At 41.8% G+C, this 22527-nt stretch overlaps 1 protein-coding gene across 5 annotated transcripts in view; it reads right to left on the bottom strand.

The window, feature by feature from the left end:
- Window positions 1–6749: 6749 nt before the first annotated feature.
- ERC1 (ELKS/RAB6-interacting/CAST family member 1) overlaps window positions 6750–22527 on the bottom strand; it is a 302330-nt gene continuing 286552 nt past the window's right edge. For 4 of the 5 annotated variants that reach the window (XM_062590517.1, XM_062590533.1, XM_062590542.1 and 1 more), the window contains one exon: window positions 6750–13849. In XM_062590517.1, coding sequence (XP_062446501.1) covers window positions 13712–13849 — 138 coding nt within the window. In that variant the 3' untranslated portion in view covers window positions 6750–13711. The remainder of the gene's footprint in view (window positions 13850–22527) is intronic. The other variant, XR_009960212.1, reaches the window with a different exon arrangement.

Here is a 22527-nt window from a genome sequence, read left to right as displayed (position 1 = left end):
TCCAGCAGCGGCTCTGGTCTGGGTTCAAGGTGTCATGTCTCTGCCAAACCAGCAGGCGATGACCCTCTTCAGAAGGCATGGGTAGAAAGTGCAATTTGTGGGGCATAATGTCATCCTTGGGCTCGAGGATTTTGAATGCTGACCTAAACGCACCAAAGGGAAAATAATAGTTTCTTTTATCTGTGCTCATTGATTATCTGCGCTTCTCATGTCTGGGGCAGGAGAAATGGGGACTTTACACGATTGTGTGATTAGAAATAGTCATGACAAAGTTTGCGGAAGCTGGAGTGGACTGAGCAATTTAATCCGGTTCTCACTAGCTCCTCCTCAGGGACCAGCATCACCATTTGTTCTAGGGAGGTGGTTCCTTCATTTGTCACACCCAACTGGTAACCCTGCAGGCCATCAAAAGTAACCAGCAAACCCCTCATGTTCAATGGTTTTGACCTTAAAGAAGGTGATAAAAATGGGTGCTGCTTTCTGAGACACACTGCAAGTTGACATTACTGAGAAATTGGAAGCTACTGCCTTAAAGCATTTTGCCAGTATGCCATCTGAACAGACAGTGCAAGCAGTTGAGTTTTACTACTGCTTAACAAATTGCTGCACATTAGCTAAGCTTTAGTAATTGGCAGCTATGCGCGCGCTTAGCCCAGTGCAAGTCTAAAAGTCAAGCATGTCAGCTTAAGTAGTGGCTGCCAACTAACGTTGTCCTCTCCTCTCTCACTGAGCAACAGAAAGACCTCACCATGGTCACATATCACCTGCAGTGGAGACCTTTTATTTTTCCTCAAAAGCTTCTGTTGTAGGACCTGCTTTTAGGTAGAGAATCAAGATAACTGCATGACTTGCCATGCATGGGATGACTTCCTGGTTCATTTTACAGCTTTGGAACCCTAAGCAGCTGTAAAAAGATGAATATGAACCAGTCACGCTAGGTGCAGTAAACAGACCGTCAGAGGAACGAAGCCAAATTCTCCGCACAGACCAGTTAATGTCTTTCTTATCACTTCATCTGCATTCTGCTAAAACATATTTCACCCCAAAAATGAGGAAAGAGGATATCCTGTACATGCAGATTTCTCCTGGATTTATGGCTAAGAGATTAACTGCCCCCCCCACCCCCCAAAAACATATTAGAATCAAAATTATACGGGGGAAAAGCCATTTAATACTGCTGGGCTTTTCCTCCACATCACATCAGGTGAGAAAGCAGTAATGAAGACATCCATTTTTAATATTGCAAAAGGAAACCTAAGAGATCTAACTCCTATCTTCTGTTGAACACTAACCATCAATAAAACCAATCTGCTTTGGGTATTCAGTGTACAGTACAGGCAAAGCCAGTTAAAAACTACCCTCTTTGGTCATAATTTTACACAGATCCCCATCTAACACAAAGCTACATTATCTAAGAGGAGAAAGTAGGAGCAGTTTTTATGGTGCCTGGTAAAAATCCTGGTGTTTTCAGCTTCTGCTGAAAGTGTTGCCAAGAAGGTTTAACATTTAACATCAAGCAGCTGCTGATAATGCTTAGGTTGCAAGCTGTCTGGACCAGGCGAAGCGATAGACAGTTTTTTTTGTACTTGCATGTTTGATCTTATCCACAGTAAGTGATGTACAGAGGGCCTTCTCTAGGAAATGCTGAGCTTACCTTGGCTCTGGGGGTGCCGCGGGCCTGCAGAGCTCCCCTGTGAAAATAAACTTACAGAGCTGCCACTTGAATTGGGAGAATATAGCTAAAGCCAAAACACAATACAGCAATGAAGGATATCGACCCAGCACACGCCTAATCTCAAAAGTAGCAACTGTTCAAAATATCCTTAATAGCCTCACCGTTTGCTTTCTCAGACTTTAATGACTAGCACCACAGAAGTACTAACACTAAGTATTAACGCTAAACACTAGTTCTACCAGGAATGGTATGAACTGGTGACTGAAGTCACGTGGTGACCAAAATAATGAGGTGCTGAAATCAAACGTACCCATTTCTACACTTTGCATCCAGCCTTTTCATTACACGTGCATGTATCTCACATGTCCTATAAGTAAGTTGTTAAATATCTGAGATGATAGCATCGTGCAGACGTTACTAATTGCATTCTACAAGCGGATACAGATACTTGCCCCTTCTGTAATATTTCAGTCACTTTTTACCTATCAGGATAAAGTCTCAAAAAGTTTATACAGAACTTCTTTGTAGGAGACTTGTTCTGCTGCCAGGAACGACCAGGCAATGCATTTTGTGGACAATAAGGAAGACTGGAGGAAGAACATTGCTACTCAATCTCCTTCTATGTCTTTGACTCCCTAGGAAGCCTCAGGCAATCTTCACTGGACGCCGGGTGCGGTGTCTGATGGTAGTTAATGTTCAGCCATGTGAGGAGACAAGACTCCTTTTTGCTATGTGAGGATTTCGATTATCAAAGCCATTAGAAATAAATGGAGGCAATCGAAGTTCAAAGATTCATTGCACGGGGGAAGTGCTTGCATAGCCTGAGAGCTGCCGCAGAAGCCGCTGCCGTGTTGATGCTGGTCTGCGTTCAGCGAAAGTGTGACGGCAGAAGCGGAGGTGGGCTCCCGAGCACTGTTACCTTGCAAGTCCTTCGTGGCCTTAAGCATCGTTGACAGATGTTTTGTGCAGAAGGGTCAGATACCTCTGTCAGGAGGAGGAGACGAGCACATAAGCAAACTGAAGGCTTGGGCAAGTGCGAGTGTATGGCTGGAGGGAATTAAATTGCATTCTTACACTTGGAAAAATAAATTGAGCCAACTACCCAAATAGGTGCTTGATGCACATCTCCCAAGAGTAAAAAAAATTGCTCTTGTCAACTTAAACACATGTACAGACAGAAGAAGTGAACTAAAATTTAGCTCTGCATCTGGACGATACACATATATGTTGTGCCAGACCAAATCCCCTGCTACAGGCACTTGGAAACGGTGGAATTTGAAGTCTGGGTCTTCCTAAATGTCAGGATCTGGTTCATTTTAGAAACAAGTTAAAGGAGATATGAGCTCATGTTTTGTGAAAATATGGAAAGACTTCAGGGCTATTTCTTTGTTACTGGAGCGAGTCCCTTGATTTCTAAGAGGTCACTAATGTGAGGGACAATTTATAGAATCAAAGTAACGAGAGGCTTGCAACAGAAAACCAGTGGTCTTGGGAAAGGCATGGATGACAGCAGTACTAGGATCTGCGTAATTACTGATCTGAAGAAATCGTTTCATCTTGCACACTTAATGAAGGAAAGGTCAAACAGAAAATAGTTATGTAAATACATCACTGAAAATTGCATCATGGGCCTATTATGCATGAAGTCATGTAGATTTTCTGATTTCCAGATCTTTGAATTTGCAAACTTCGTATTCTTTAAACATATTTTTTAGTATGCAGCTGCATATAGATATTATCGCACAGCTATATACAGATGCATATATATATATATATATACATGCACGCACTTCAATACGTTGGCCTACAAGATGATACACTGTTCAAAGCTAAAAACAGTTTCTAAGCATTATATAATAGAGTTTAAGAGCGTTCATGTAAATTCAAAGACTTGTGGTTCTCCAAAATTGTCCACCGTTACAGAAAATGAAAGGTTTACTCAAACCGAAAGAAAATCCGTTTAGGAGGGGTTTTGAGTTAGAGCAGCAACCCATCCTTTTTCTAAATTCATGAAGAAATGAAATGTTTTTAACTTGACCTGTCACAAGGTTTTTTTCTGTAGGCATTCCAGCAGCACCATTCCCACTGAAATAAGTGACACATTCATGCAAACTGGCTGCATAGTGGCGAACTAAATGTTTCATCTACTTAGTGACGAATTTTTGTGATTGTAACTCTTTGCTAAAAGTGACTGATCAGGTACTTTAACGTACCCAGGCTTACGGCCCCTACCAACAGGATCAATAGCTATAACCCTGCCACTGTATCTAAGTTGGTCCCAACCATTCCACTTCTTATAAATTATAATAGATCATAAGCACACTCAGAAATACCATCAACAACGCAAGATTTGGCTCTGTGTGCTTGGTAAGAAAATTTTGTTCGTGATTCTTTTTGGTATATATGTCCACAAATAATACAATATATTTAGTCTGACAGGGCATGTTCCCTTTCTTCAGACTGAGGGGTTTTGAAGACAGGAAAAGAAAAGAGGACTTTGGCCATTTGCCCAAGATTTCTAAATGTCCTGAAGCCCGTGAGAAGAGTGGCTACTTGATATCTCAGGCTCAGTCTCAAGGTCACCAGGCACACGCAGATCACCTCATTAGTGCAGACAATTAGTTTGTAATATCTGCTTTTGGTAATCTTACGCATGCACAGGAGATCTTATGCAACCCTATAGCATCAGCCTGTGTAAGCAAGCGGTGTCTAGGCAGCACAGATGTAGCAGAGGCTGTTGGAAACGGGAGCCTAAACATGTCACCGTTCCCCGTGGGTCACTGACACAGCTTCAGCACGGTTTCCCAGAGTGGTGCAATTTAGACCTACATCTCGATTTTACACTAGAGAAGGTTTTTATCTAGTATAAAAGAGGATTTACAAAATTGTACTCACTAGAATGCCGAGAAACATGTTTAATTAGGATTGTGGGTAACACAGAGGCTCCAACGTACACGCGCACACGGCTCTGAAAACCCGGTCGTCCCACTGAGCGCGGAGCCCTGCGTCGGCGCTGCTTGGGGCAGCGCGCGTTAGCTCGCGTTCGCAGTTCGCTACAGCGCGGTTCCCACCGCCTGCAGGGGCAGCGCCTGCTCGCTCGGTGGCTGCAGGTGGCCTGCGCCAACGCAACGGAGCGGAGCAAAGGCGGCAGGGAACGGGCGCGCGCGTCGCACGCTGCAACGAAACCTGCAGGTGGGGCGTGAAAGGCCAGCCAGCAAAGAGAGCAACCTCCCGCCGTAACCTGTCTTTGCAACGCAGGACAAAGACTGGGAAGGAAAATGTTTAAACTCGTGTGTGTTCGATCACAGGGCTGAGTATTTTTGGTTTGCACTGCAGCCTCGCCTGCTTTTTGTCACAGTAACAGCAGTCAACATGGACAATTTTGTTCAGATGCGTTGTTGTGTTTTACACACGATACATAAAATGTAACCAGATAATACACAAAAGGGATTTGGCATCTTCGCTTTGTAGCCTGAACAGTGTTATTGCCACGGGCCGTCCAAAATATGAGTCAGCCTGCAGGGAAGCAGCGGTGCAACGTACCAAGTAGCGTGAGCCAGTCTGTGCTGCAGAGTTTACGGCGCTGCTCTGCTCGGATGTGCTCTCCCACCGATGCCTTTCCCTTGTCCTCGCATTTTGAAAGGACGAACCGTTCGGTAGTGGCACTTCGATTGCCTTCAAACTGACAGAGATCCCCTTGCACAGTAATTGGTTAGATTTATGTGGCATGTGGTTTCATTCAGCCGATCTGGACTCCACTGTAAAAGCCAGGCACACCCCGGCCTGACTGAACTCATGAATTCTCTTCTCAGCCAAAGACGCTAAAATGAACATAAAACAGACTAGGAACCAAAAGGCCAATGGACTCTTCCTTTCAAAGCTCCTGAGACCCCCTAATCCCCATGTATCCTTTTTCCACACACTGCTTTATGTGTTTGATTGAAGACCAAGTGATTGAAATCCAATTAGCGGAGGGAGTGGGGCTTCCAGGCACTCAGATCAGGATGCCTTTTCCTGTCGCATGGGAAGTCACCGTTACAGAAACAGTAAGTATCTTAAGAGTCCCTTGAAATGATAGATCTATAGAAAGCAGAAAGGACATGGCCAGCAAATTCCAGGGAAAAAGCTGCTGCATAGATAGACAAAAGGAGAAAGAAACAGGGGGGCTTTGAAAGAGAAAATCATTAGAAAGCAAGTGTTCTGGCTTAGAGTAGCCTGCTCTCTCAGGGTTCAGGGCTATCTGGGGAGAATCTGGTGGACTGTGTTTAAAATGGACATTGTTCTACCACCGAGACCCAGTGTTGCAATGCTATTCTCTTTAGAACAGTTAAAAATGCCAGAAAAATGAGATTTTATAGTGACATTACTCAGGCAATTTCCTGTGTCCTCAGAATGCAGCTGGGAACTGGACACTGGGTGGAATACATTTCCTTCAGTGTTGCAGCAGGGCATGGGTCATCTGATGTGACAAAGCTGTAACTCTCCTATTTTTACGGCGGCCGATGCCTTGGGAGCAGGACTTGCATTCTGGTTTCGCGTGGCACATGCTATAGGCTAGGCTTGCTGGCCTTTGCACAGCGAGTCTTTCCAAACACATTACTCCATGAGACGCGATCCCAAAACTGACTCAACGCTGGAGGCACATCTGGGATTCAGTCACTCTTTAGCAACCTCTACATTGCATTTATTTTGAAAATAAGCAAGAGGGAGACACAACGGAAACAGCTCACTCTAAACAGCCTTGCTGTATCTACGCTTACCTACCTGCAAGGCCTCAGGAGTAGCTGAGACACTCCTGTGACTTGACACTTGCTCACCTTCACCTTGCAGGAGGCCAAAACTGAAGCCTAACCACATTGCTGGGCGCATGGTGTGGCTGAGACCCCCGGCAGGGTCCTCCCAGGGACACCCTGGCGGTCCGCAGATGGGCAACGAATGGGACCTCAAGTCTGGACTCAGGGAAGTGCCACCGGCCAGGCCACCCAGGGCTCCTCAGCGCCTCCGATCCTGCCCAGGCAGGGAGCGGACGCTGAGCGAGGCACACTGAAATTCACCGAAAGGAAGACGCAGCACAGAGTTTTTAAATAATTTTATAATTTCCTGATGAACTTAGTCTGTGAATAAAAAAAGAAGAAAAAATGAACAAAGTGTTTATATTATCAAGGCAAAGTTGAATATAACACATTTTCTTTGCAATTTCATTATCCTGTCAGTAACATGACTCCAGCAATAAAACACATACAAGTTGAAGGCAGCGTGCGCACTTGCATCACGGACACCAATGTCTCCCGCTGCTGTTATTTCGAAAAGGAATTCAAGTACACGAGATCCCACATCCAAAGCCCGGCTCCCCCTCCACTAAAGTGCAACGCGTCTCTTCCAAAGCAAATGAAGGATCCACGTCTGTAGAGTGGATGCAGCACCCCACAGATTTCTTTCTTTTTTCACTCCTTAGGGCAATCCCCTAGATTGCCCCCATAAACAATTTGTAAACCAGAACCTGGTGTGTGGCCCTCGTCATTCATTGACTTGGAGGGAAACAGCAATATACTATTTCAGTGGGCTTGGAGCAGCATGTTAGACAAGCACAGAAATTATCCCCCTGTTCATGGTCCCATTGGATTCATTGTCCCTCAGAATCTGCACAGATGACAGCGTTTGCCAATACAGCGTTCCCAGCTACACCGTAACAAGCGTTTCAGTAAGGGCCAAATGCAGCTGCCTCCGAGCAGGCGTGGGGGACAGGCATCCTCCCACATTTTGCTCAGCGAAATGCAAGGAGCGGTCCCACAGACTTAGCCGCGTCCACGGAGAGCTGGGAAGATTGGGTAGGTTACGGGAGAAATGTCTACTCGAGACTGGCTCCAAATCAGATGATCACGGTTTACAATGTATGAGATTGCACACAGGTGATAAAGAGATCCTTTTTTTTTTCAGTTTCCGAATGAAAAAAAGCCCCCATGTTTTGAACAAAAACCCACTACAGCATTCAGAACTTAAAGTGGAAATGCAAGAAGTTTAAAAGCAAAACTGATCCACTTGATTTTCAAGAGCCAAACTAAAAGTGCAAAACGCAGGCAAATAGCATGCGTGATAAATAAATCCAATATAAAAAAATACATGCATTTAATGAAATTCTTTACCTAGCATCACAGGTAAAGTGACTTGTGTGGGTTTTTTGTTTACGGTGCATGACGGCTTATCCTCACATTGCTCCTGTTAAGCAGTGCAATCTTTGATGTGATGGCAGCAGAGGCAGCTGCTTGTCCTTTCATGTTACACAGTCAACCGTGGAGATGTGACCAATATGGGACACCAAGAGATACCATTTTAAAAAAGGACTGCATGCAGCTAAAAACTGTACTACGCAATCTATGCTTGCACGTGTCCCTGGCATTTACAGATGTAATGCAGAAAACAGTGAAAATCTGGCCAAAAATATTTGGCCATTTTCATCAAACTTTCAGAGCATAGGGGACAACCAGCGTGGATAACTGTTACAGGGAAACACCAGTTTCTGAAATACCATTTCGTTTTCCCCATTTCTGTATTACATGTGTAGCACGTACAGCATAAAACTGGGAAAGCAAGACTTTAAACTACAGAGTTCGTAGCATTTTCTAAAAGGCCAAGCTGTCTTGGACCTCAAAAGCCTGTTAAAGGCAACTGGTTATAATTATAAGCCCACAAATCCTTTGCCGTACAATCCCGAGAGGAGGAGTCATGGCTTTGTTGTTCTTTACTTGAATTCCTTTTGATGAAATTTATTTTTATATATTTTTAAAACACATTTTTTTTTTCGGTTCTACTACTATCTTTTTTAATCCGACAACAGACACACATTGTTGGTAACTGCCCCAGCCTTAGGACCACACAGACAATATCAACAAGCAGAAAACAAAACAGGAAAAAAACACCCCTGAAAAAGTCAGGAGAGGTACTGATGACAGGGTTACAGCACTCACCACACACACTGGAAAAAGTCAGGATTTTTGTGTTTACGCTTTTGACACTAAAAAGTTTTGAAACAGTTTTTTTTTTAAAAAATAGTCAGCAGACACAGCCATTTTGTTCAGAAGGATTTTGCTTGTTGTGTAAGGTTCCTTCCATTTATGTGGAAAAAACAATTAAAAAACATTGCTCGGTTAAAAAAAAAAAAAAAACACCCCGGCACTCGTATTCCTTGCCGCCCTGCCAGGACTGGGAGCTTGGCCGAGAGCCGCTCTTGCCAGCCGCGGCAGCCCAGGGCGCTCTTGGCCTGACCCTCCCACCCCGCTGGCTTCGCTGGGGCAGTGTTAGTTATCCGTAACCCTCCCGTTCCTCTCCCTTGTTCCCCGTTGTCAGTGCAGATGGGGAGCTGAGCAGAGGCTTCTTTCACTATCGGATGCCTTGACTGTACTATTTCCCTTTTCATTTCATCAGTCTTGGAGGAATATGATGTGCATCACCGACCTAGCGAAACTTTTACTTTACCAGGGTATCGGCACGCTGGCTCTCTGCACCCTTTGCAAAGAACCCCTCAGCGGCCACAGGAGTGGGGACGCAGCCCTGTCAACCCTTTAGCAGACGCGGAAATTTCCCAACAAATTGAGCATTAGCAGCAGAACAGGTGGGAATTACAGGGGCAAAAGGAAAGAGAAGCCCCTTGGCTCAGCAAGTAGGGCTATGTGTACAGGATCTTTGACATTAACGCTCCTTTGTGCAAAGTGCCGAGAGCCCCAGAGTACCAGACTATCTGACAGAGAAGGTATATTCCGGCAGTACGATCAGAAACGGCACGTACAGCTTCGTGCATCACGGGACCGTCACCTTCCATCCCCTGGACTTGGCAAAAAATGGATAATCCAAGGAGGGTTTGGCATTTCCTAGCGGGAAAGCTGGTTAAAGGCAGTCAAAATGAGAGATAATACCAGAAGCTTAGAGTTTCGTTTGGGACGCACTCCAGGCAATTCTTCTTCCAATCACAAAACAGTGCTAATGTTCTCACGCTGCAATTCTAGTGTTGTAAAGTCCTTTTAGTGTTTCCAAATGAGGTTTGATTCAGAGGAAAATATGACCTTGGACTCCTGGAGATCACGAACAAGCATAGCTGGAGAGTCAGCTTTTACATTGTACATGGGCTTCTGGCTTGAGTTATTTTTTAGCTAAAACCCAGCTAAAATAACTTACTTGAAATCTTCTACAGAGAGCTCCTCAAGTCCCTACATCTCTCAGGTTCTCTACAAATAACAGTTTGAAACGAAAAAAATTAAAACAATTAAAACTTTCATAACTCCCTTAGCAACTCTAACTTCATTAAACAGGAGGAGAAAAAGCAAGTTTTCACAGATTCCCTGGGAACTGGACTCTGGGGTCAGGAAGCAGGAAAGGCACCTGAATTTCCTAGAATTATTACTGCATTGTATGGCTGTTGCTCTAAGAAACTGTATGGGTCTTCCTGGCTGCTGACATCTAAGTCTTTGAAAGAGTTGTAGCGGACTGGGCAATTGGATGACCATTCCAGTATGTGCCACGTGCCCCTTCTGTCATGTGCCTGATATGCCACATCTTGATGGATTATGAGAACAAAATCCATCACCTAACCTAAGGCCAATGGTGTGGTATTCCATATATGTGAAAAGAAAAACCATCACTGGTCATACTCAGCATTAAATCATGGCCAGAAGCATCTCCCAAACCACATAGTTCCTCAAGCTATTCAACATGACAAGATCTCTATCTAAGCAGGATCGAAAGTTTATCTGAAATATTTCAATGGAGATCAAGTTAGATCAAGTCTGTTGCCAGATGCTTTTTCCCCGAAAGCCCTTTACTGAGGTCTAAGATCAATGCTTAAGATGGCTAAGTCTAGGAGCCCTAGAAGGCAACAGTAGTTAATGAGGAAAATTGCAAAGGCCCAATATGCCAGATGGGAGGAACAGCAGGTGTGCAGCTCGGAGATAAAGACCAAATGGCCAGCGTGAAAACTAGCCAGGCTTGACAAATCCTTTCAAGGAAGAGGCTGGGAGACATGTAAACAGTGCGATTCACGTGGTTTCAACTGCGCAGGTCCTGCATGCGCTGTCAAGCCAGCAACATGCCCTTTGCTGAGGCACTTTCAATTCTAGAAACGTAGCCACAGGCTGGCAGCCGAGTTAAAGACCCAGAAGAACCAGCACTGAAAACCCAACTTTTCCTGTGATGCCTGGGCAAAGCAGTAAACAAGCAGAACTGAAGTAACAGCCAGAAATGACCACCGCTTCCCCTCCCCCTTCCCCTACAGCAGAAACACTATCGAGGACCATCTCAGTAAGAGGTTTACAAGCAGGAGTCATTTGAACCATCGATAAGGGAAATTCCACAGCTTCTCAGAGAGGAGGGATTGTTTTACAGCAGGGAACCAGGGCAGCTGGAGATTTGACCATATAAGTTAATGAGATAGCCAGGATTGGCGGTGGTGGTGCGATGATGTTAGGCTGATGGCTGTGATGGTTTTACAGGCAGCATTAAATTCCTTGCGTGAGTAATTAGGGGCGATGAAGAAAAAGCAAGAGGGAAGATTTCAAAACAACGGCTCCTATCAAAACGTGCTGACTCAAATAAGAGGGCCAAGGGGGTGGCTCTGGTATGAGGCACGGCTTGCTGGTATGTACAGTCACTGTCTACTTGCCTTCCGGTAGTTCCCTCTCGCAAACGGTCAGGTTCCCACTACTCTCCTGTTCCATGACAACAACAACAACAAAAAAGCTGCAGACAGGGGCTATACTGCAGCTAGAACTAAAGTTATGTTTCATGATTTGCAAAGCACTGGCAGTTCAAAATATGCCAAAGGTGTGAATCACCTCTGTTTTAGAGACTTAGCTTATTCTTCTGAAGAGGACCGCAGGTGAAAATGTTCTCTTGGCTACCCTAGCCAGAAAAGATTTTACCGATGGTGTTGTTTACTGCAGAGTTTTGATGACCCACTATATTCTTTGATAATCATTAAAGTAGAATGAATTTGGATGTGATTTGTTTTAAATCAATTAGTTTTCAGTATAGTCTATATAGGCATAGAAAGGATCTGTCAATCTTGCTCAATTTTCAGGGCTGGTTTGAGAAAAACGGGGTGTATTTAACTTACTCAAACTTTTGCTGATCTTCTTTCCATTAGAAGAAATTAGTCATTTCTAAAGATAAAAATAAAACAAAGACATACGGGGAGCTGTGCTGTGCATTTAAAAGACAAAGAAATGACATTTTCCTGAAAGTGACTGAAACATTTTACTTAGCATAACAGTTTAGTGATCAAGCTCAAAACATAGTAAGTTATATGAAATTAAACTGCAGGCTCTGAATGGGAGGTTTACGGAGAGATGGACTATGGACACTGTGATCAGCTGATATTTCTAGAATTTGTAAAACCAGTTAGAGCTACAGCAACGGCTGCAGGACTCAGGGGATTCATAATTAGGAAAAAAGAGACTAGCAAGCCAAGATTCCTCCCACGGCTGTGTCCATGGTGGCTCTCCTTTCCTCCTCCTCTTGTTCTCTTTAGTAATATGAGAAAGCTAAAGGAGAATAATTCCTTTAAGGAGCATCTGGGGAGACGTTAAAGGGTTCTGTCCTGCAGGTGCCCCCAGACACATACAACTGTTAGTGGCCAGGAAAGCACACATCCCTCCCATTAATGCAGAGTCCCAGAATGAACACCCACATCCTACTCATAAAATGGGATTCCAATTTGTTACCCCAATGACAAACCGGTCTGCTGTTGGAGGTCATGTTACCTGTCAGCAGGGGCTTTAAAAAGAGTCAAAGACTGATGGGAGCAAGACCAAGGCCTCATATATATTAAGAACTGTGTTGGTTTAACTAAAGCTGTGATGTTATATCTATGTATTCAGCTGGATGCCAACTCCAGCAGAGATGCTGCTCTTTTTATGAATAGCATAAATAGCATAAATAATTGCTCTGAACTCAAACTGACTCCTTGTCAACCTAAGCTAAACCAACAATTTATAAATTAAATTATAATTATAGCAAGAACTATTTACCAGCTTACCTAAATTAGTGTTAAAATCATACATTTAAGCTAAATGATGCAATTCTCTCTTGGAGGAAATGCCTAAGACTATTCTGATGGCAGCTAATGTTCACAAAGCGATTGCCTGAAAAATTATCTCTGAGGGCAAACTATGTAAGTCTGGGGCGTGTGTGTGTGTGACCTATTGACCACACCTGCTTGATTGAAGACAGCTCTCTATAAAATAAGAACTTAAGAGATGCAGGGGATGTAACCCATGATGGGAAAGCTCAGCTAAAAAACTCAAGAAGCCAATAGACGGAAACTATTATCTGAAAATATGCCACACTTAGCACTTCAGAGTCTGATCAATGAAAAATAAAAATCAAAGTAAACAGAAAGTACCAATATGCCTACCTTCTTCCCCAGCTGCTAGATGAAGTAGGTTACAGGACCAAATAGGGAAACTTTCCTTTCCTCTCTCTCTTATTTGTGAACATAAGAAACACTGAGACAGGCAGCGAGACCTGAGCTAGCTAGCTAATGCTGGCCAATCATGAGCCATAATCACAGCACACTCGGTTTTAGGTTTTAGCACTATGAAATTCAGGCTTTCAGCTTTTATGGAAAAAAAAAAAAAAAAAAAAGATGCAATAAAGGAATAAAAGGCAAAGGCTACCCTTCCACAACCTCAACTAGAGCTACTTGGATTCAGTGGCTCCCTTCTTCTTTGCTTAATAGACTTGGAAGAGTTCTGCTTAACTGTATCCAAAAGTCACAATACCAACAACAAAATTGACATGGAAGTGGATTATAAAGTAGAAAGGCAGTGAGAAGACGAATGCAATCACGACTGATTAATCATAGATTGGAAGAACCTAGGGAGCACGTAGTTTTTAGAGGGTTTTTTTTGCTTTTGTTTTCTTTGCAAAAGGTGCACCAGAAGTTTCTATTCTGTTTTCTGTCTTTCATTCCTCTCCATTCTCATGACTCCTTGGACTGACTGGGCTTGGCCACGGGGTGTGCTGCTCCAGTGGGGCTGGCGGCCGAGGTCATGACGACTCCTCGAGTGCATTGACGACTTGCTCCAGGATGTCAGGGCAGTGATCAGCTATTTGCTGTAAGATGGCATTAGCAAACTCCTGCAGCTCCGCACTCTCCTTCTCACCCTTTTCTAACTCGTCGTGAAGCTGCAAGAAACAAACACAACCTCTTTTATTTGCTGGTATTAAACATGCTCGTCGTATCACAAGTCCTGCCCAGAAGGCTCAGTGTTAAACTGAAACAATATTTTTAGAAAGGGAGCTAGCAGAGGTATAACATGCTGGGCACTTAACAGGATTGACGGCTTTCCTTGGTGACTCTCTCATCAGCCTACAGAAACCGGCCAAGTCCCCCCTCTTTGTTTCACATTTTCACTCTACAGGGACCGGGCTTGTGACCTTCCCAGTTAAGGTCATGTCAACATGGGGAAACTAAGTGGCTTAACTGTTCCAGAATAAATTGTTTTATGATAACTATCTAGAAAAGCTTCCTCTGTAGAATACTCTGCTGAAAGCAACTGAATTCTGGAAGAAACATGGCATTTTGCTAGTATATTAATTATTTTAAACAATGTGACTTTTACTCAAGAATAACAAGATGTTTCACAGGATATTACTTTAGAATTGCTTCCTATACGAAATCAATAAAAATGCTATAGTCACTGTCAACCAGAACTTTAAGTTTTCTATGGAAATACTCACTTTGCTCAGAGACTATACTTTCGAACTGCCTCATAAACATACCATCTGGAATTGTGGTGGAGCACACAGATTTTTTGTTTACTAACTATAAGCTTCCTATTTGGTTATTCTTTGTTCAGATTACTACAATTCCAGTCAGAATTTGGCTCAAAATGAGACATGGAACTTTAAAACTTTGTCTTATTCATCCTTTGTATAGTCTATAAACAGTGTTTTTCCAGCAAGTGGTATTACAAACCTGCCACACATGTTGGAGTATATGTGAATAGTGTCTAGCTCTGAGTGTAATAATACTGCAATAATTAGGGGTCCACAGAATCTTAAGGAAGAGCAGGAAATGTCAGCCTTTAGTAGCCTATTTATCTGACCAGAAATTGATAAAAATCCATGCTAGTCTGTGAACTGTGCAGAATCCCAAGTAAGGCTGTAATTTGTGCAGGCATTTCAGGGATTTCGGTAGTCACAAGGGCATAAGGAGCTAACAGAACAAGGAGAAGCAGCATCTCTTACTAGACCAGATGATGCAGTCAGATAAACTGGACAAGTTTTCAAGCATACACCTCTTTCATACACTATATATTCAAAACAAAAAAAAATCATCTGCTTTTCCAGTTATATATTTGGTTCTAATAAAATATACTCCCTGTGAATATATGACAAGCATTTTTGTAAGTGCGTACAATTCTTAGGTGGAATCTGAAGTTTATAGTAAGCTTTTGCATTCAAAGTTTTTCGCTATTTTGAGCAGCTGTAACAATTAGTTTATTTATTTTTGAAGTTGCATTTTTAAGTTTTACTGTTTCTAGTATTACGTGACCATTCTGCAACATATTTTATCCTTAAGTTATTAATATGCTATTTCTACTGTTGCAATACATTTTTACTGGAACTGCACAGTGTCCATACGTAACATGGAAAGAATGTCAAATCGGAATTTTTCATCCATGAAGGGATAGTTGGTCATTGGTATATGAATTTCTTGATTTATATTTTGTAGTTCTGTAACATTGTTCATTAGATAAACAGAGAGACCTGTCAGGCATCAGGACAACAGAGTTTTGTGTTTGCCATAATAAGAGTACAACGCAGTGGGAAAGGTTATAGTTCTACAATTAAACTTTTAATCACATACAACAGAATGTCTCTATTTAGTGATGGGATCAAGCAAGGCATAGGAGACGGTTATGGGATTAACAGGGTTACTGCAAGAACTGCTGCATATAAACAAAGAACCTAAGAATGGCTACAGAATAAACAGACAAGCATTTTAAGGAAGCTATAGTATAGACTTCTACAGACAAAAGTGAGAGAAAGGAAATTAAAATGGTAAGCCGGCTGCACTAGTCCCTTTACTAGGCAGAGTAGTGTATAGTAAATTATTTGGGCTTTTCATGCAGAATGTTAGTTTAAAGCGTTCTTATGTGCTTTGTTCCTACTGGCTGCTGTACTCACAGAACAGCTATATGAATCTGAGAGGGGCTTATGCCAAGAATCACAATGCAAGAGCAACCTGATCCTGCTTCTCAGAGTGACATGAGCTAGGGAAGTGGGGAAAACGAGAGGGAGGGGAGTACTCTGGGCTCTGTAAGAGCTCTCGGGGGGAAAGGGAGGAGGGAGGGGATTCAGAAGTAACCCACAAAGGCTCAGAAACAGCATGCTGTGGATATGTGATTAGCTCGGTTCCAACAGCCTGGCAGAATTATTAGTCGGGAACTTGCAATGGATGGATAAGCCTAGGAGAGATCCCATCAGCAAACAGGATTGAAAGGGTCGACACAGCCAGCTAGGAGCAAGGCTGACTGTTAAAAGCCAGGAGGCTTGGTGTCAGGAGCTATGTTCTGAGTCTCAGGTTGCTCAGTCTAGTGTAACTCCAAGAGCTCACGTGGCCCTGGCTGTAGCAGCCTGCAAACCACCTACTGCCGGCAAATTCTCACGATTGATTTTAGTATTGAAGTATGAGGCACGGCTGCCTTGGCTCCTCAGGCCGCAGCAAAAGATTGCGTGGTGATATTAATCAGAAAGGTGTAAGCACATGGAGGCTAGGGCAGAGAGGAAGTAATGGCAGAAGAAGCAAAGGACGTGTTTCTCCTTCGCCTCCTCTGTCCCCTCGCGGGAGTCCCTCCTCAGCTCTCGGTTTGAGAGAGCAGATCCAGGAGAGGGCAGTGTTAGCAGGGAAAGCGTGATGGCATTCCATGGAGCACGGATGTGTCCTCCAGACAGCTCAGCCACATCTCTCAGGTGAAATCCCAGGACTTCAGTAATCAACGGACACTAATCAAAACACCTCAGAGGGCCTCATCTGCGAAACTGAAAGGAGGTTGGTGGACGCGAAAGGATCCTACAGGTTATCTTCTGCGGAGTAACACTGCAAAGTCAGTGATTCCTCGGTTTCTTGCTGTATTATTTATCATATGTGCAAATGTATGGGTAATACCAAGATTGCTTACAAAATCAAGATAAGCACAATAAAATGTGCCCACGCTGGAGCTAGAATAAATCAAATCCACCAAAAGTAACAAACATAACCAGATGAAGAAAATGCTTCTAAGAATTAGGTTCTGGAGGATCAAGAGTCCAAAAGGAGACTGTTCTGAACACCGAATAACGCTCTGCAAATTAACATACACTGCCTTGCATGTGCCTGCGATGAAACATTTTTGAAGAAGACAGCATTGAGATTGCTAGCTTCAGAATATCTAAGCTTAATAACGTGACCTTTATTAAACAAAGCTATAAGAATTAACTGCATGGCTGGTCATAGCAGTTCTCTGTCATCCATATAATCTCCATTTATATCGTTCATTTTAGAAACAGCTGAGACCAAAATATGTCACTTCTCATTCAGACAAGCTTCTTAATGGAGAACATCCAGTTCTCCATAGTATAATTTGATTCAGTTTGCAGCCCCAAACGTTAGGGAACTTTCCCTAAAATTATTATTATCAATTCTGCTAGTTTCCTAATTTCCCAGATCATCTTGTTGTGAATGCAAATAAAAGTGGTGTTATCCTCTCCAGACCCCTTTTCTACGAAAATAAAAAAGTGTTAACACTCAGTCATTTTGTTGGCTTTTTCAGCTCAGGATATGATGAGATTCATAACTTCCCCCATGGAAATGAGAAAAGAAATCAAAGACATGAGAAAAGAGAAGAAATGGCCAGGTACATATGTCTAGCTGATGACAGGTAAAAGACACAACTCAGAAAGATAGGGCTAGAAAGGACCCCAGGAGAAGCTTCACAGTATTTACACTTTATCTACAGATAGAAGAACAAGAAGTACCTTCAGTGTCTCAGGGGAATATAAGCTTTCAGGTTATCAACAACAGATTCAGACAGTTTGCCCCACTGCTGCCTTCCTGGATTTAGCACAAGTCATAATAAGAATACCTCACCATTTATAGCTTCGCTGCATTGGGGGAAAAAAATCACCACAAATTTAGCTTACATTGTTCTTCTCTGCTCCAAGATATTTCAGACACTATTTAAAGACTGAAAGACTGATGGACATTCAGAGGGAAAATAAAGGTATAAAATCACAGCATCCTATTTCTTACATGCATTAGGTGAATTGTGGTGCTGCTTCGTAGAACCTAACTGACATTCACTTCTCCCTAATGCATTAACAACTTAAGCTAAGAACCTTTCAAGTTTCCTTATATGAAGGTTCCCTCCTCAAAGTGTTATTTCCTTCTATTAATAATTCTGAGCAAACACTGATTAAAAATGGCAAAGAGGAATAAAGTTTTATCTCATATAGAAGAGTTTGAGGCTACAGGCAATAAAACTCCATGTAGGACATGGAGTACTTGTAAGGGAGCAAAAAAGGAAAGTTTACTACAGGACTTCTGTAAGGCTACAATATAGGGATCTGAAACTAGGTTTCCCCCAAAGTTTAGGTATTTTTGTGTTAAAGTATGATTAATTGGAAAAATATGTCTAGAGCTTAAAATCACAGAAAAAACAGAAATTCAGCTAATTTGATCTTGACCTTTTTTTTAAACCAAAATATATGTAAGTCAAACTATACTGCATCTTGGAAAAGTTGTTGATGTTTTGCCTATCTCCCCAAACCAACTTATGTAAATAGGTACGTATGAAATAATGTGAGCCAATTACATACAATCCTTTTCCCTCGTCAACTTATTAGACATATAATAAGGCCAAAAAAATGGTCAGGGATATGGTAACGCCAAACTTTTTTTTAAATGTAAAAAGATTTTTTTTTTCCACACAGTCCCTTAAATGCTTTTGTTCTACTTTGAAATTTCTTTTTCTTAGCTCTTTAAAAATATTTAAAACACTTGTATTAAAAAAAATAAAACAAAAATTCAAAGTAAACATTTTGACTTGTCTTTTTAAAATAATGTACATTTAAAAAATATATGTAACTTTTTTATCAAAAATTTTTAACACATCTGAATAGAATTCACAACTGATGTTGAGAAATACATCACCAAAAATTTGTTGTGGGCTATTGTGGAATATATTTTAAATAATTTTATACATGGGATTTATTCTGCATCCCTGTGCATCTCTAAGTCTTGCCAATAGCAGAAATATTATTATTTCTGTGGTAATTAATAGATTGCAAAAATGCAAAGAAGGAATGAAATAAATACCTGTAAGTCACAGGTATTTGATTAGGAAAGTTTGTGAATGCTGCACTTCCAAGTAATATAGCCACTCTCTGTCAACAACAGCAGTCATTTCATAGTCAGAGGACAATTTTGTGTTCACGTCAATTCTGGTGCACGTTACGCATTGAAAATAAATGCTGCTATGATGTACAGCATGTACATGTATTATTCAGTGGATAAGCAAAATAAGTAATCAGCACTGCCTGCTTCACAGGGCTATCTGCTAGGATGTCCTCCCTTTGAATTAAGTGTAAGTAATATGAGCAATCCTAATCCCTAAAACCTCACAATTTTGCATATTAAAGGGATCGTGAGAAAAGAGGTTAAGCAACTACTTACACTAATTTCAGTTTTCGTACATTACCTGGTATGTCAAGTTACTTCCTTGATGTCAGATTAGTAGACACTGCAATTATACTGTAATTTATAGTCAGCACATAACTTGCTGCTTCGTTTCTCTATTGGTGAATTAGGTCTGTTTCCATAGGAATTATACATAGTTATTTTAGGTAGCAGTGAAATCTCACATGTCAAGGAGAACTTGCCTATCTGCAAAACAAATCTGAAAAACTCTCTTAGAAGTCCTAATTTATGAGTTTTGGAGAAGACTCTTTTAAAGGTAAGAAGAGAAGAGGGTATAGGCTCAGCTGAAATTTTCCATCTGTATAAGGCAAAACACATAAGAAAGAGCAAAGCAGGAACTATTTAAATGAAATTACTATGCACGATAATAACTTTGTGTTATATGCATCCGTTTATGTCAGGAGCAGAACTTCAGCCCTTCCACCTCTTTCTATGCTGTTTGTTTCTCTTTAAGAGAAAGTACAGAGGCCAGCAATTTGTTTGCTACAAAGTGATGAACAATCTTTTTAGGTCAAAAATTTTTGATAGATATTCCAAGAAGGAAATTTCAGTGGAATATTTTGGTTTCACACAACCCAGCGAGCCGAAGCCAAGCAAACAGAGGAGGCAGCTGCCCCTGCCTGTGGCTCCTTTTGCAGGCGCAGGATGCCCGCGGAGCCTCCCACGCGGTCCCTCTGCCCAGCCGGCCGCAGTCACAGGGGTATCTCACACTTCCACCAGCTTCCCCCCAAACTTCCATGAGTACCACAGTATCTGAGCAAAGCCCAGGGTAACGGATGCTTCTCACTAATAACAAAGCATGTGGAGAGGTGAGAGGCCCTCCAAAAAGTCAGGCACCAGCTCAGGTTGCTATACCTTCCGCTTGCAGGAGCTGCTTGAAACGGCACTACGGTAAATTGTAGGCACACCACACATGCATGCACGCACGCCTGCACACACAGAGCGCTTGACTCTATCCGGACAGCACTGTTTTGCTTTTCATACTGGCCCCTTCAAGCTAAGAACAATTAATGTTATTGATTGATAGTTTATTATTACATTATTAATGCTGATTGATATTTTATTTAAAATTAATAATAGTAATTCTAAGGACAGATAAGAAAGGATACTGCAATGGTCAAGTCAACTCACGGCTAATGATTATGACTTCTATTAATACTTAAGAACTATCACACTGATCCCAGGTTCTCATTCTCACCCATAATGCCAATTAATACGAAAATGTAAAATGCTATAAAATGTACACACTTTAGAGAGTTCCTATATCCATTTTCTCCATTTGGAGAAATGTACAAATGTAGGAAATACATTTGTACACAAAGCAGTAAATAAATTGTAATTATTACTTATAATTTCTAATGGAGTCCAGAAGTGGGCTGCTTAACTTTAAAATACATTATGCATTCCCAAAAGATTATAAATTAAAAACAAATGATATAAATCAGGTGGGAAGATTAATTGATACAATTAATTAATTAAACAATTAATACAAGACAAATTAATAGAAGAGAGGTCAGAGAAGTTAGATGGCGCAATATATTTAGAAAGGATAAATACAAAACACAGCAGAGTAATTTCTTTATAGAAACTAAGTAAGTTCAGCAACTTATCATAGATGACACAGGAGTAAGAACACAAGAGGAATCTGAGCAAAAAAGCAGAATGGAAGTTTATAAAATAGTTATTTATAATTTAGAGTCAAGTTTATCCTGCTTACAATATGGCTTGTATAGCAAATCAAAATGCATGTTTAACACCTCCAAATTCAGTAGGGACACATGCAATTTAAAAACTGTATTTTAAAGCTAGATCTATGTGGTCTGGGGTCCTTTCATACGACAAACTTAACAACGGATGCTGTTACAACAAACTTTGCTGATGGTGAAATTCAGACGAAACGTAAATTAGGCTTCTTGGAAATAGGCCACCCCCAGTTAGCCAGCACTGTAGGTTGTGTGACATTATCACCTTTTACTTCCTCTGCTTTTGAGCAGCAGAACAGAAAAGAAATTACTGATTTCTTAGGAGAAGAGTAACAGCCAGGAACGCCAAGACCATCTGTGCTTTTCCTGAAGCTGCTCTACAGGGAGAGGGAAGAGGAGCCTTCTGCACTACAAAGGCTCTTTTTAGGACAGGGAAGATTTTCAAAGGACCCTCTCACCAAAACCCTCAGCCCGGGGCGCCACAGGGGCAAAACCACAGCAGCAGTGGTGTGAGACAAGCACCCGCCACAGGTGTCCACCGAGAGAGCATCTCACGGAAATAAACCTGCCAACGTGCTACGGGTTGCCCTCGATGCCCAGGTCACAACACAAATGCTGGGGAAAAAAGGAAGTAGGTTGTGCGGGACGGGAAGAAAATGGTGCCCAGGCGCTGCCAGAAACAGCCAGGACGCCCAGCAGCCTGGACACGGCCAGGACCTGCTGATGTGGCCAGCAAGAGCCGTGGCCAACAGGAGCCAGATGAATGGAGCAAAGGGGATGGAGAGGACAGCGATGGCTCTGTACAGCGGGCAAAATATCTCCCACTACTACTCCTTCAGTCAAGAAAATTATTTTAATCCTCATCTATTAGGGGAAATATTTCTGAAGAATCACCTTCATTTTAGGACCTATTAAAAATAAAAAGCTCTCCAAAATACAAGGTTCCATGCTTTTTCACAGTTGGATTTGAAATGATGAGAAACATTTTTAATACTGGTTAAGCTACTAATAGAACACACACAGTTGTGAATTCTGCATCTATTTCGTTGTCTCCGTCTTTTAACTTTCTCAGACCGCTACCTTCCTACCACAGTACAGCACAGCAACAGCAACATATTTAAATGTTGGTTTTCAGCGAGTTCCTTTTTCTTCTGTAATTTTTTTTCTTTTGTGATAATAAGAGAAAAATAAAAACTGAACTGTAAGTAAAATGTGGAATACCTTATTTTCTTCTTAATGTCATTGCCCTTCATACAGGAATAAAATCTCTCACTTAAAGGCAGCCCTCAAATGTGAATCAATATTAACATAATGATATGTTTAGGACGAAGTGAAAGAAAATATTGTATTCAATAGAAATTGCTAGGATAATGCAATTATTTATAATGAATGAAAGGAATGTTTATTTCCCAGTGTCA

The sequence above is a fragment of the Rhea pennata genome, chromosome 1 (genome assembly GCF_028389875.1).
Source record: "Rhea pennata isolate bPtePen1 chromosome 1, bPtePen1.pri, whole genome shotgun sequence".
In the NCBI taxonomy this organism is placed as follows: domain Eukaryota; kingdom Metazoa; phylum Chordata; class Aves; order Rheiformes; family Rheidae; genus Rhea; species Rhea pennata.
The sequence above is the reverse complement of the archived record's forward strand: the minus strand, read 5'-3'. Positions and strand labels throughout refer to the sequence as shown.